Source organism: Bombyx mori, chromosome 5, assembly GCF_030269925.1.
Source record: "Bombyx mori chromosome 5, ASM3026992v2".
NCBI classification, from domain to species: Eukaryota; Metazoa; Arthropoda; class Insecta; order Lepidoptera; family Bombycidae; genus Bombyx; species Bombyx mori.
The window spans coordinates 9,548,706-9,562,061 of NC_085111.1; the positions used below are offsets into that span (position 1 = coordinate 9,548,706).

A 13,356-nucleotide genomic window follows, 5' to 3' on the forward strand; every position below is an offset into this window, starting at 1 on the left:
GAAAAACATTGCGAGGAAGCTTGTAAGACTGTCCTATTTCCAATACATCATATAGTTGAAATTATAGACGTATAAAATATTACAATTATGGGTAGGTAATGAAAATAAAAAAACTGATACTACTAGTAACATATATTGGAGCACTTTAATACAATTTTATTGTAAAATATAAATAATATTCTTTTATAGTTTGAAATTAATGATTAACTCTTCACACTCATTGTTCATTCATGTGATTGAACGAGAACTGAACGCATCACTATTACTTTAAATATAGCAACATTATTTCACAAAGTGACATTAGCTACTGTCAGCTGGCTTCGTCTAATTAACATAGATAATAGACTAAATAGAATTTATTTATTTTTTGGCTCCGGCACGGTTGTGCAATAGCCAGCGTCAAGTAATAAGATTTTTATAATTCGCCGTTTTAATTAATTAGTTTATGAATAATAAAAAGAAACGAAGGAAACTAATCGCGACATAATATAAATGATTAAAAACGAATTAACTTTACAAATGAGACGATATGTGATGAAATATAATCTCAGTAAAGTAGTGAACATTTACTGAGATTTTTTCAGTGGACTTTTTGAAGGATCCCGAAAAGCTACGTCCAGCGGTTTTGTTTCATTTTCCCACAATTCTGCACTTTTACAGGTTCTAAACAGTTAATAAACCACCGTTATTACATATTTAAAACTGAAGAAACACTAAATAGACAAAATAGAACACTCCTCGCGTTCCCGCAAAAAAAAGTCGATGTCGATAATACATTATGTAGGGTAGGTAGGTATGTGCCGTACATTTTAATTAGTACCGTATCTACTATTATTTTGCTAAAATCACTTCGCTGGTTTATTGATTCATCCATTATTGACAGGCAAATCGGGCAAGCGGAGCATAGCACATATTTTTTAATTCTTAAAACTAAGGCGAAGCCCGCTATTGTATGAAAAGCGAAATGGAACAAAATGAAATTAAGTAATATTTTGTGCCTTAAATTTATTGTACAATGAAATTGAAATCGTGGGAAAAGTACGGTAAAATGGTAAAATGGCAGAAATCTCCAACCAACCAAACCAATGAGATCATTAGACTATGAGTCCATTCCGTTTATAGAAACATAATAATTACATTTAAAGCTGAGGTACAGTCTCTCCATTTAATTTTTCGTGCATAACCAACAGATGCTTCCTTAAAACAATAATTTTACTCATCGAATAACTTTACGACTTTATGAGCAATGTTTCTTTTGCCGGTCCAAATAGAAAAATTAAACGAAAAAATAAAATTGACTGACTGTCCATTGTCCAATAATACTTACCAAATGATCTCATTTTATTGATCAAATAGGTATAGTGCTAATCAGTGTTACTATTTCTTATAAAAATTAGAAACTAGAAATCAGTAATGGCCAAACCTAAGAACGAAGATGCTTCTGAGGAAGCTAAAAAAATTGTAGACGACGCTAAAAACTTTATCGAGAGAGCCATTGCAGATATTGGTAAAACTTCAGCAACTAAGCAGCTAATTTTAGGAACTGCATCAGGATGGTAAGCTATTATCCATAGATTCATCATCATAGATCAAATGATGATTTTGCATTGTTCATGACGTAACTTTGTGAAAAAGTTCAGAAATAGAGTTCACTGTATACATACTGTGATACCCAAGAAACCTTTTTTTCTGTGCAATTTATCGTCACAAGTTTATTTTTTTATTCGTAATAAGAAAGCACCGTAATTCGTAGCAAGTTTGTCATTCTTATTATTAAAATATTCGCTTTACCGGATTTATTTAATATTACAATTTTCGTAATTTTATGTATATGGTTGGTATGGTACGTCCATCATGAAGGAACATTGACTAAATCAGTCTAGCAATATTTTCATTTACGAGTTTGCTAATATTCTATTTAGCCTATAGCTTTCACTGGGCGTCACCATTGTCAGTGATTTTTATGGGCACTACCTTGTAATGGTAACTACATCTCCAGGAATCCACATAATAATGAAAGACTTTAAAAATTATTAAGCTTTAAGTAATAGTACCTCAAGAAACATTACTTAAATCAGACAGTTGAATTAAGAAACAAATTTATTTTTAGGATAACTGGTTTCATTTCTATGAAGATTGGAAAAGTAGCAGCTGTTGGACTTGGAGGTGGAGTCATTCTTCTACACATTGCAAGCCAAAAAGGCTACATTGATATTAATTGGGATAAAATAAACAAAAAAGTTGATAAGATCAGTGATAAAATTGAAAAAGAAGCTACTGGAAAATCCCCAGATTGGTTTGAAAAGGTAAATACTTTGTTCATCCACTACATTTTTGTCTCATCGAGACGTCATGCTATTGCAACTGACCAGTTTTTAACATGTTGGACCCCATAAGAAAAATCCAGTATTTTCATTCAGACCATGGAGCTCATCAGTGAGCCTTATCTTACTGAACCATTTGGGCCGTGAGGGTCACCATGAGTCACATGGGGATTCAAACATAAACTCTTCTTACAAGCCACAGATAGCAGCTATCAAACAAAACGCGTATGGAAGTGACTTGCATGCCCCGTACAACTGAACCGAACAGTGTTTTTCTAATCCAATAGAAACTTGTCATTTTTATGAAGGTTTTTATGAAGAAAATCAAGTTCATAAAAATTACTAATTCTCTGATTTTGACTTGGCGTGAATGGTATGGTACGCTAGGCCCACTGGTGCGCCACAAAGTGTTCAACATGTTAAATATAATTCTGTTCAAGCCCACATAGTGTAGGACACGGCCAATGCAAAAATATATCTATTACATTCTAGATTCTATATAATCTAATGTAGTATAGATTCAGCCACTGGTTAAATAACTTACATAAAGTTATTATTCAACATCAATGATTCAGTATTTTTTCCAAATCTAATTGAATCTAAATAATATTTAATAATTCAACCACTTCTTAACACCAAATCACAACACATGATGTCATATATGTAATCATTATGTATAACATATATATGTATATGTATACCATATAGAGATATTTCTTTTTAATGTACATATTCTACATAATACTGCTTATTTCAAAATAAAAACTTCCAGCATAGCTTTAAAAACTGAAGATTTTGTTGTGTACAAAAAAACCTTACATAACATTACATTTTATTGTACATAGTTCCCTTTCTAATGTTATTTCATTGCTTATTTTCGCCCTAAAATATGTCAAGTAGCAAAGTTATGTTTATTAGGGTTTCAACTGTATAACTATTGATGTTATGATCGTGAACAATAACATTTCTTAGATCATATCATTCATCAAAGTCAAGTATTTTTTACATATATGTGTAGTATTATCATACAACTCTTTAATCATATTAACAACAATACTGATTTTGGTAAAAACTAAAGACTTGTAGAAAATATATATATACCATTTCTTCAAATTTGAATTTATTGAAGAATAATAATAGAAACATGCTATGTTCTCTCAAATAGAATTATTTTGCTTAAAATTATGTTAACAGATTTGTATTAGTATGATTACAGAACCCTGAAATATGTTCCATTTACATGTATCAATGTACTTTTTGTTACAGGTCTTTGTTTTTGTCAAAAGTAATTCATATTATTCAGCAGGGTTTACGGGAGGATTTTTATTTGGTATTGCATCTTCATAATTATCAGTTGAATTTATAATATCTTAATGTGAGTTTAACAATTTCAATTCATTTTAAATTTAATTTATGACAATTAGTAATTTTAAAGTCAATGAAGTCAATAAGTAATCATACTCTTACATAAAAGTAAGTCAACTAAAGAGTGTTATGGTTAGCTATCACTTTTTTTTAACTACTAATTTCGTGGTATTGATACCAGTTGGACATAACTTAGCATAAATAACTCATACAATAATATAAACAACATATTATATAGATAACCATGCAGGTACTTATATCACCTAATTTTATTAAAAAAATACAGATCAAGAATTAACAAATTATATTCTCTCTATAGTCTGAACTTAGAATAAAAACATTGGCTGTCGGTCTAGAATAGCTTTATCTCTTCCTGAGCTTCCTGAACTATTTATTCAATCAAAGAATGAGCAGTGTCATAAGTATTATACCAACAAACTGAGATGAATAACTAGAATTTAATGGAAGTAGGCTGTATTGTGAGCCTGCACGTTAGGGTGCAACCCTCAATTGAGTATGAGTTGTTAGACATGTGTTTAAAATAATAAATTTAAAGTCATTATAACTGGACACTGGAGAAATTGAAACAGGAAATACTAAAGAATAACATGCATTCTAAAAATCATTTCATATCATATCAGTTGAAGATTTAATTGAACATCAAAATAAAAACACTCCTTAGGTCTTCTAACTTACACATATATATATATATATATATATATATATATATATATATATATATATATATATATATTGTTTTTAGTATTTTTTATGAGTTATTTTTTGATGGAACATTGCATGTTACGCATATAGATACGATAATGTAAATGTTAAATTCCAAATTTTAATTTAGTTTTGATCCATTTTAACGCTTGCCCGTAATAATACATATGAGATTGATTAATTTAATTAGGTTACCTAAATAGTTATTAAAACATTACAGGTGGAAAGATTTGTAGACCGAAAATTGGATAAAGCTGAAGAACTTATAAAAAAGAAGGAAATAAAGGCAAAAAAATGGTATAATAATTTCACTGGTGATGACCAATACCGTGCTACAGAATCACATGTCTTTTTGGCAGCATTTTTTGCTGGAATGGCTATTGGTCTAATTTGCGGAAAGTAATTCAGTTGTATTAAATTAAACTACCACTTGTATTACATAAATAATAATTTCGTGTAGTATTTAACCTGAGATCTTTTCTTTAATTATAATTTTAGTTTAATAGATCTAAACATAATAATTATTAAATAAACATGTATGTAACTTATTCGAGTTATTATTTCATTTTACCTCATATATTACAGAGCGCGTTTAGAAATTAATTTAAATATTTATTAAAATATATTTTCTCTAAATGTCCATGTTCTGGTAAATTATCGTCTCGTGGCCCTATTCGTTCAGTGACCTTGATTATATTATATACCTACCTGCTTGGATTATTAAATAGACCAAAACAATTCTATAAAGGCCAAATTTTTGAAAAGTGATGGATGTGAAAATATGTTTTTACAAATTTGCTAGTCCACGATCTATGATAAATATATTCCCGTATTTGAAAAGGTTTTTATAAAGTTTCTTATACCATAAGACCAGTTTTAAAATCAACAATTTTTTTCTGTTCGGATAAATTCAAATGGTACTTAAAATGAGAACCAATTTAAAAGTATGGTACTTTTAGCAATAGGTATATTGTTCCTGTCATTGAAATTTCAAATAATGTTTAAAAAAATAGTTCTTGATAAGAGTATTCAACCAGCCTGTTCTTATGTATGGCAGCGAAACATGGGCGGCAACCAAAAGGAACGTACATACCATTCAAGTTGCTGAAATGAAAATGCTGAGGTGTATGTGCGGCGTGACTAGGCTCGATAAAATCCGCAACGAGTACGTGCGTGGAAGTCTAGGTGTACGGGACATCGCCGACAAGATGCAGGAGAGTAGGCTGAGATGGTATGGTCACGTGAAAAGGAAGCCACCTGACTACGTCGGAAATTTGGCGCTACTGCTCGACCTCCCCGGTCGGAGACCTAGAGGCAGACCCAAGACAAGGTGGAGGGACGTAGTGCTGAAGGACAAGAGAGAATGCAATGTTGCTGACGAGGATGTCGAAGACAGAGCGAAGTGGAGGAGTAAAGTCAGGAAAGCTGACCCCACCACCATGTGGGATAAATAGCTGGGAAGAGAGAGAGAGAGAGAGTATTCAACCAGCATAGTATTTTAAAATTTCGTGTAATATCCTTAAATAATTCGGAAATAACAGCCAAGTAGTGTCTGCAATACTTAGAGAATTTTTTTAAAGCTTCTCAGCGATAGTCGGTTTTAACTTTAAAAAATAAGGCAAATTCATATAGCCTATACCTACCGCCCGTCACCGCGCGGTGGAAGCATTCACATGACAGAACATGTACGCGCGACAATCTGGCATCAACATTGGAGAATGGACATGGAAGAGGCAATTTGCTTATGGATTTTATATCAAAAACTCAGACGTCGGAGAAGACAGACGATACTGGGTGCCTCCTATTTTAAATAAAACTTTCTTTTTTCATATCCCGACCTAAGATTACAAGAAGATTTTTTTTAACTACCTACTTTAAGATGTCAGTTGCTTTTAATTTTTTGATTGCGTTGAAAACTGAAAAAAAAATGTCGATAATTTTGGCACGTGCGAAAATTTTCGAGTTATTGAATTTTTTAAATTTTATGCCTAATTTGTCACGAACATAGGTATCATTTCAAGGTAATAAAAAGGTGTGTGCTAAATTAGCAACAACTACTGTTTTTTTTAGTTAATCAGCCAATTTATTCGAGTCCCTATTTTAACTTATTATGTTACACTAACTAGTGATAAGTTAGGTAAGTTGGTATTTTCGAAATAAAACACAAAGGGGCCAGGGTTAATTTAACAAAAAGTTTTATTGTAATAGTCAAACAACTCACGTGGTCCTAAACTTTCTAAAAATAATTTATACTTGTGAATGTAGTCATTCTTCAATGTTAAAATGGCTCGACTGTAATAACTTCTCTCTTTGTTCGATAAGGTATCCCATGTTACTTCACCATTTTCATTCGTTGTTTTAATTATAGCAAACAATTCCCTTCCTGATCTGAAACCAAAAAGTTACGTTTGTTAAAAAAATATCAATCTAATCAAATAAACACGTTAATATTTATTGCGGTCTCCAAATAATCGCTTAATATAACAAATATTCGATTATTCTTGAATAACTAAGACCTAACATATGGGGCCTCTGATCGTGAAGACCGTGAAAAAACTCCCAAATCAAAGAAACGCTCTGACTTCAAAATAATACTTAATCTTAGTTTTTCTGTGAAAAAACGTAAATGTCACTGATTTTTTAGAAAATCAGAAGTCAGCATATACAAATGGCGATAAATTACATGTTACTCCTCCATGACCACGAAAACTGGATGGTACCATTCTAAATAAGATAAAATGGGTTTAATTAACGCGAGATTAAATTATAATAGTTTTAAAGATGTCTCACTTCGTCCACTTTAAATCAATAATTTTTGTAAAACATTCCAGCTCTTTCAAGAATCGACGTGAAGAACTGGAAATCTCTAAGCTTGAAATTGAAATACAGAATTGCATATCAATCAGAGACAGCTGAAAATGTTTTCTTTTTTAATAATCGTGATTTATTCATCATATCATATTGGCTCACGAGCTGCTGTTAAGCCATTGTTGACGCCCAAATATAAAACAGCTGCTTTTCGGGGAGCGTTTAAATACGCAGCTACGCATTGCTGGAACGATCTCCCACCACCTATTCGTCACATTGTAACAAAGCATGGCTTTATTAATCGTTTAAAAACATTTCTTTTGGATTCACAAAAACTAATTTAATTTATAGTATTTATAGTAACTAGTTTAATTCTTGCTTGTGAAAACTTCCTTTTATAAAATTTTTATTTATTTTTATTTTTTTTAAGCTGCCCACAGGTTGTTATTACTGTGTGCTTATTATGTTTTGTATTCGGGTTCACCATTTAATTTGATTTTTGTTTTGTTTTTTTCTTAAATTTTTGGTTTTGTTTTCGGGTTCACCATTTAATTTGATTTTTATTTTGTTTTTTCTTAAATTTTTATAATTTACTAATTTTACTAATTTATATCATATTCTGAGTATGTACACACGTACAGAGTCTTCATTCCCGCAAAGAACCAAAGGGAAACGGGGGTGACTGAAAATCAGCGCAGTTCAATTTATCAACCTTGAACAGCAATAGCTGAGCCACCTCCTTTTGCCTTTTTCTCTTTTTTTTGCTTTTCTTTTTTTTTGTATTTCATTTTATGATGTGAAAGGCAATAAATGATCTTTATTATTATTATTATTATTATATATATTAATTTATTTATAATGGACAATTATAGACCATGTTTAGGACAAGGTTTCTTGAAATAATGGTCAAAAAAAAATCCGCATTCATAAGAAAAGAAAATCCGACATTGTGATTCTTCGACAAATAGATGGATTCTTATGTAAGGAAACATTTATGTACCGTTAAATACGACTTAATTGAGAAGCGTAGAGAGCTTAAGGCTGGCGGTGTCAGAATGCAGGAGTTGAACGTCATGAGCTCCGCCATACAGGCTGCTTGCCGTCGTGACCGAAACACAGCGCTACAATCAATATGTGAAGAGGTTGAAAGGCATTCTCAAAATTTTGAAACAAAAGATTTACACATGAAAATCAGACTTATAACCCGTCAATTTAAGCCAAAGACTTGGGCTATTGAGAATGCGTCTGGAGATACTGTCACTGAGATCAAAAAGATTGTTAGTGCTTGGAAAGACTATTGCAAGTCTCTGTTTACTGACACCACAACAAAGATCTCAATGACCTACAGTGAACCCTCGGAACTGGAGCCGATGCCTTTGAAGGACGAGGTGCGAGCAGCAATCAACCACCTTAAACGGAATAAGGCTGTAGGTTTTGATGAAATCCCCATCGAGACAATAAAAGCCATGGGGGAAATCGGAGTGGATATACTGCACATCATCTGTTGTCGAATTTGGGTCACTGGAGTTTGGCCGAGCGATTGGTCACATTCGATATTCATTCCACTTCACAAAAAGGGATCAACGAAGAAGTGCAATAACTACAGACTAATTTCTCTCGTATCCCACGCCAGTAAAGTCATGCTGCACATAATTAACACGAGGCTCCAAGGTTACTTGTCCCGAGAGATCGCCCCCGAGCAAGCAGGATTTGTAAAAGGTCGAGGCACAAGAGAGCAACTACTCGTAATGCGGCAAATTGTAGAAAAGGCCAGAGAATTTAATATTAGCCTATATGTGTGCTTCGTGGATTTCCGAAAGGCTTTTGATACCGTCAAGTGGTGGAAGCTGTGGTTGGTACTGACGGAAATGGGTGTACCGCAACATCTTGTACACACCATCAGACGTCTGTACGAAGATGGCACGGCCGCTGTTCGTGTTGACAGTATTGACTCCGAACGCTTCAGCACACAGGCAGGCGTTAGGCAGGGCTGCATACTATCTCCTCTTTTATTTAATATATACACAGAGTATATAATGCGGATAGTTCTTGATGATTGGGATAAAGGAATATCCGTTGGTGGTCGGAAAATATCAAACTTGAGATACGCCGATGATACTACCCTCTTGGCGTCAACCAGAGACGAAATCGAGGTGCTTCTTCGCCGGCTGGAGACTACAGCGTTGGATTTTGGACTTGCGATCAATCGTGATAAGACCAAAATGATGATCGTAGATCGTGCTAACATCAACCAACCGGAAGTCCAACATATAGCGGGATGCGAGGTAGTTAATAGCTATGTATATCTAGGCTCCACTATCACCAACGCTGGAGGCTGCGAAGATGAGATCCGAAGACGTTGCGCCGTGACAAGATCCTCAGTTGAGAGGCTAACAAAGATTTGGAGAGACCGCAGAATAACCAAAAATACAAAAGTTCGGTTAATGAGATGCCTGGTCTTTCCAATCTTTCTGTATGGGGCTGAGACGTGGACGCTGAGGATGCAAGACCGTCGTAAGATCGACGCACTAGAAATGTGGTGTTGGAGACGTCTCCTCAGAATTCCGTGGACCGCGCACCGTACCAACATTTCGATCCTGAAAGAGCTCAACATCAAGGAGAGACTATCGTCAACAGTCCAATTACGAATCCTCAAATTCTTCGGGCACATCACTCGTAATGAGGACTCCATTGAGCGGTTGGTGGTGCAAGGGAAAGTCGAGGGCAAAAGATCTCGCGGACGATCTCCAACACGATGGACCGACCTCATAAAATCTGTTACTCACTCCAACTTAAATGCTTGCTCTCACTCTGCGAAACATCGTGCCACATGGCGTCGCATCGCGAGAGCATCGGTATCGCAGGATCCGACTGATGCATGACCACGACCACTCTGTCAAGAGTGTACGAATAGGAAGAAGAAATACGCCAACTTTGCCATGAGGGGAATCTTTGCCCAAAACACACTTTCTAAGGAAATCTACTAATATAGTAAAAAGTACCAAACTTACGACAGCATTTATAACATTGGTAGAAAATCAAATATTGTGATATGTGATATCACAGGACACGAGAGAGAGACAGAATATTATTTATTGTACACCAAAAAGTGCAATTGGCGGTAATGTTTTTAGGATTCATGTACATATGTCTATTGTGTTTGTTGAGAATTGAGAACACTACTACTACTGTTGAGATTTTATGTATCCCTATGTATCTTTCAGCCCGCAGACGTCCACTGCTGGACATAAGCCTCCTTAAAGTCTCGCCAAAATGATCGGTCCTGTGCTGCTTGCATCCAGTAGACCCCCGAGAACAAATTTTAAATCTAATTATCAGATTTTACGTCTTCTGTTATAAAAATTAGTCTTTGATTTTAATTGACTGAAGTCTTTAGTAAATAACTGCACTTTAAAAATTGATTTTGTTACTCACCTACTCTGAAAGACTGTATACTCAAACGTGACAACCCTAGAACTTTTAAATCGCTACGTACCGTATGTATGAAGAAGAGAAAAAATTTCAGGATAACATTGTCCTTTCATTTTAGTAGGAAAATATTTATGATATTGAGTAGGTACCTAAACATTTTGCGCGATCGCTTATATTGCCAAAATGCCTTTTTTCTTCTTATGGCATTCGTGTTATTGTTTTGCTAAAATACGGTACGGTACGGTACGGACGGTACATAACAATTTTTATTCTGTAATTTTTAGGCAGTTTTAAAATTAACAACTTTTATTTTATAAGTAATTCGATGACACTAAATAGTTATTATTTACCGTATGAATGCATACAATAACTAATAATTATGTGGTACATGTTCCTTTTTCGTACAAATTTAATCTTTTATTTAAGAATATTTTTGTATTCTATCAGATGGACTGATATTGAGTTAGTTACTTATGAGAACTGTGAATTATAGACCTAGATTACACCCACAGTAGAGACAAAACACAGTGCAATGGTCTGATGCTTTCTGACAACAAACAGACCAAAATTGCATGTATATGATTCAATACAGATGTAAATGAAGTTGAGTTTTGTGACGAAGGCAAAACCAAAAAGGCTGATATAAATTGAAGAGAGATATTAATAATTTTACCAATCACTGCTTTAAAGCCATACTTTTAATAATTAGGTATGCGATAACAATTAAAAACCCTTACTTAATGGTGGGCGGCATTGGTTCTGGATTTGGCATTAAAGAAGATTCTTCTAAAAATTCTTGGTTTTCCTCATTCGTTTTTGTAAGTAACTCCTCTATCCTAAATCGGGTGAGAATAATTTATTTTTTAAGCTGTAATTAGCACTGTTCATACAGTTAATGAATAATATCAATGAACTCTTTGTATGCAAAAATATTAAATCATTAGAAGTCTAGGATAATAATAAGATAGTGTGCTCAGATCAAAAGATGCTATTTTAGTCTTGAAATCCTACAGGCAGAAACCAATTTTTCTAATGATATACATATACACAGAAGGTCAGAGCAGTCACATTTTCATAAAATCTTTACTCAGTTTATTTGATTATTTGTGAATTAATTTAACATTTACTCATCATGCATAATACTCTCTAGTTGCAGGTTATTGTCCTCTTCCACATCACCTATTTGTACTTCTTTCAGTGTTTCTGCAGATTTCAAATGGATTTCTTCAATATTACTTGTTTCTAGAATATTTGATACACTTGATTCATTATTTGTGTTATCCGGTGACCTGAATAATAAATAACTATTAAATAATAACAACTTTTACTGTGAATAGAAAAGTTCATAAGTTCACAATTTTTTAAATGGCAATAAGTTGAATAATTTAGATTTAATTAAGTTTCATTTGCATGAAAGCTCCGATTCGTAATATTTTTTTTGAGAAATTAACAGGATCATCTGTATTTAGTAAATAAGATTGCTAAAAGAACATTATCTTGTGGTTATTTTTTTAGCAGCGTATTTATTAGGCAGATGTTTTGTTAATGATTTTGCACCACCATGAAATATTAAATGAAACTTTTTATAATAAGAAATTTCATATCTGATGTGTGTCTCAGACCACACATATTTCTTTGCAAATGCAATGTAATGTGTTTAGTAGTTTTCTTAATATGGGTGTTAACCCTTTATAAGAAAACTACTCATATGAATTAATATAATTGCCTCCTACCTACTGTAGCTTGAATACAAAATCCTTATGAAAGAATAGCAGGATTATTTTACATAGCAATGCCTTATCAAGTATTCAAAAACCATGTTATGCCAAATTATTAATGCAAACTGCACAAAATTTTATGTCGGTCAACTAAAATCATTGATGAAAATTTATTGTACCTTTTCCGATGTCTTTTTTTTACAAAAACTTCAGCTTGTTTAATGCATTCCCCTAATTTTTTTATATTTCTTTCTTTACATTCATTATATTTATTCAAAAATTGGTACTTCTCTGTTTCTTTGAGTGATACCCAAGTTTGGATTGCTTCAGTCATGGCAATGGATTTCTACAATGAAATCTATTATCAGTACCAAAAAATTTATTGTAGATATGTGTGAAGAGGGTACATGGGCCATGAAGTTAGGAACAAGTAGTGCTTATTGGTTTAAGCCCTTATGACATGGGGTCTTAGGCGCGTCCCGGCGTGGCGGAAGTTCGAGCGCCGAAGCTTCAATATATACCGAATACAGCAATATATGTTAGTGCTACATCCACCGAGTCAGAGCAGTTGTTTTGCACATCTCCCACAGTCCAAGTGTGTAGAACAAACAGTGTTATTACATGCTAATATAAACATTACATCAAATCTTAGTACCAAAATGAATGTTTTATTTCTTACCGGTATACCATCTTGAGCCCTTCTATTGCAGTACAACTTAATATATAACTGAAAAGCACTTTTTGGCACATTAGTAAAAATCTTTGCCATTTCCATATCCATACTCGAGGTGATTATATATTTATTATTTAGGTGTGTTTTTTAAAGTTAACGCGTAGGTACAGAACCGCATTCGCCAAAAGCGTTTCTTATCATGTCATATTTTTTTTAAGGGATTTTATGACCTGGTTTTTGAGACCTTTAAGTCATGTCTTATTTTAATTTATATATTCTTATTTTTATGAAGAATGATGGTAATATGGAGTGA

General features: G+C 33.3%; 2 protein-coding genes across 3 annotated transcripts; one reads left to right on the plus strand and one right to left on the minus strand.

Annotated features, from left to right (window-relative positions):
* The first annotated feature begins 1,208 nt into the window (after positions 1–1,208).
* Positions 1,209–4,960, plus strand: LOC101736581 (FUN14 domain-containing protein 1A). Of its 2 annotated transcripts, XM_004930150.5 has the most exons (4): positions 1,231–1,556; positions 2,111–2,306; positions 3,591–3,699; positions 4,633–4,654. In XM_004930150.5, the coding sequence occupies exons 1-3, from the start codon at positions 1,414–1,416 to the stop codon at positions 3,669–3,671; spliced, it is 420 nt and encodes a 139-aa protein (XP_004930207.1). In that variant the 5' UTR covers positions 1,231–1,413; the 3' UTR covers positions 3,672–3,699; positions 4,633–4,654. The 2 variants fall into 2 exon arrangements, with proteins under 2 accessions (XP_004930205.1, XP_004930207.1); XM_004930148.5 differs by lacking the exon at positions 3,591–3,699 and having other exon boundaries at positions 1,209–1,556; positions 4,633–4,960.
* A 1,630-nt stretch (positions 4,961–6,590) lies between these two features.
* Positions 6,591–13,294, minus strand: LOC101736452 (uncharacterized). Its single transcript, XM_004930147.5, has 5 exons — positions 13,050–13,294; positions 12,550–12,716; positions 11,780–11,941; positions 11,390–11,488; positions 6,591–6,800 (listed from the first exon to the last, which is right to left on the minus strand). Exons 1-5 carry the CDS (start codon positions 13,149–13,151, stop codon positions 6,596–6,598), a joined length of 735 nt encoding a protein of 244 aa, XP_004930204.1. The 5' UTR covers positions 13,152–13,294; the 3' UTR covers positions 6,591–6,595.
* Positions 13,295–13,356: the final 62 nt, after the last annotated feature.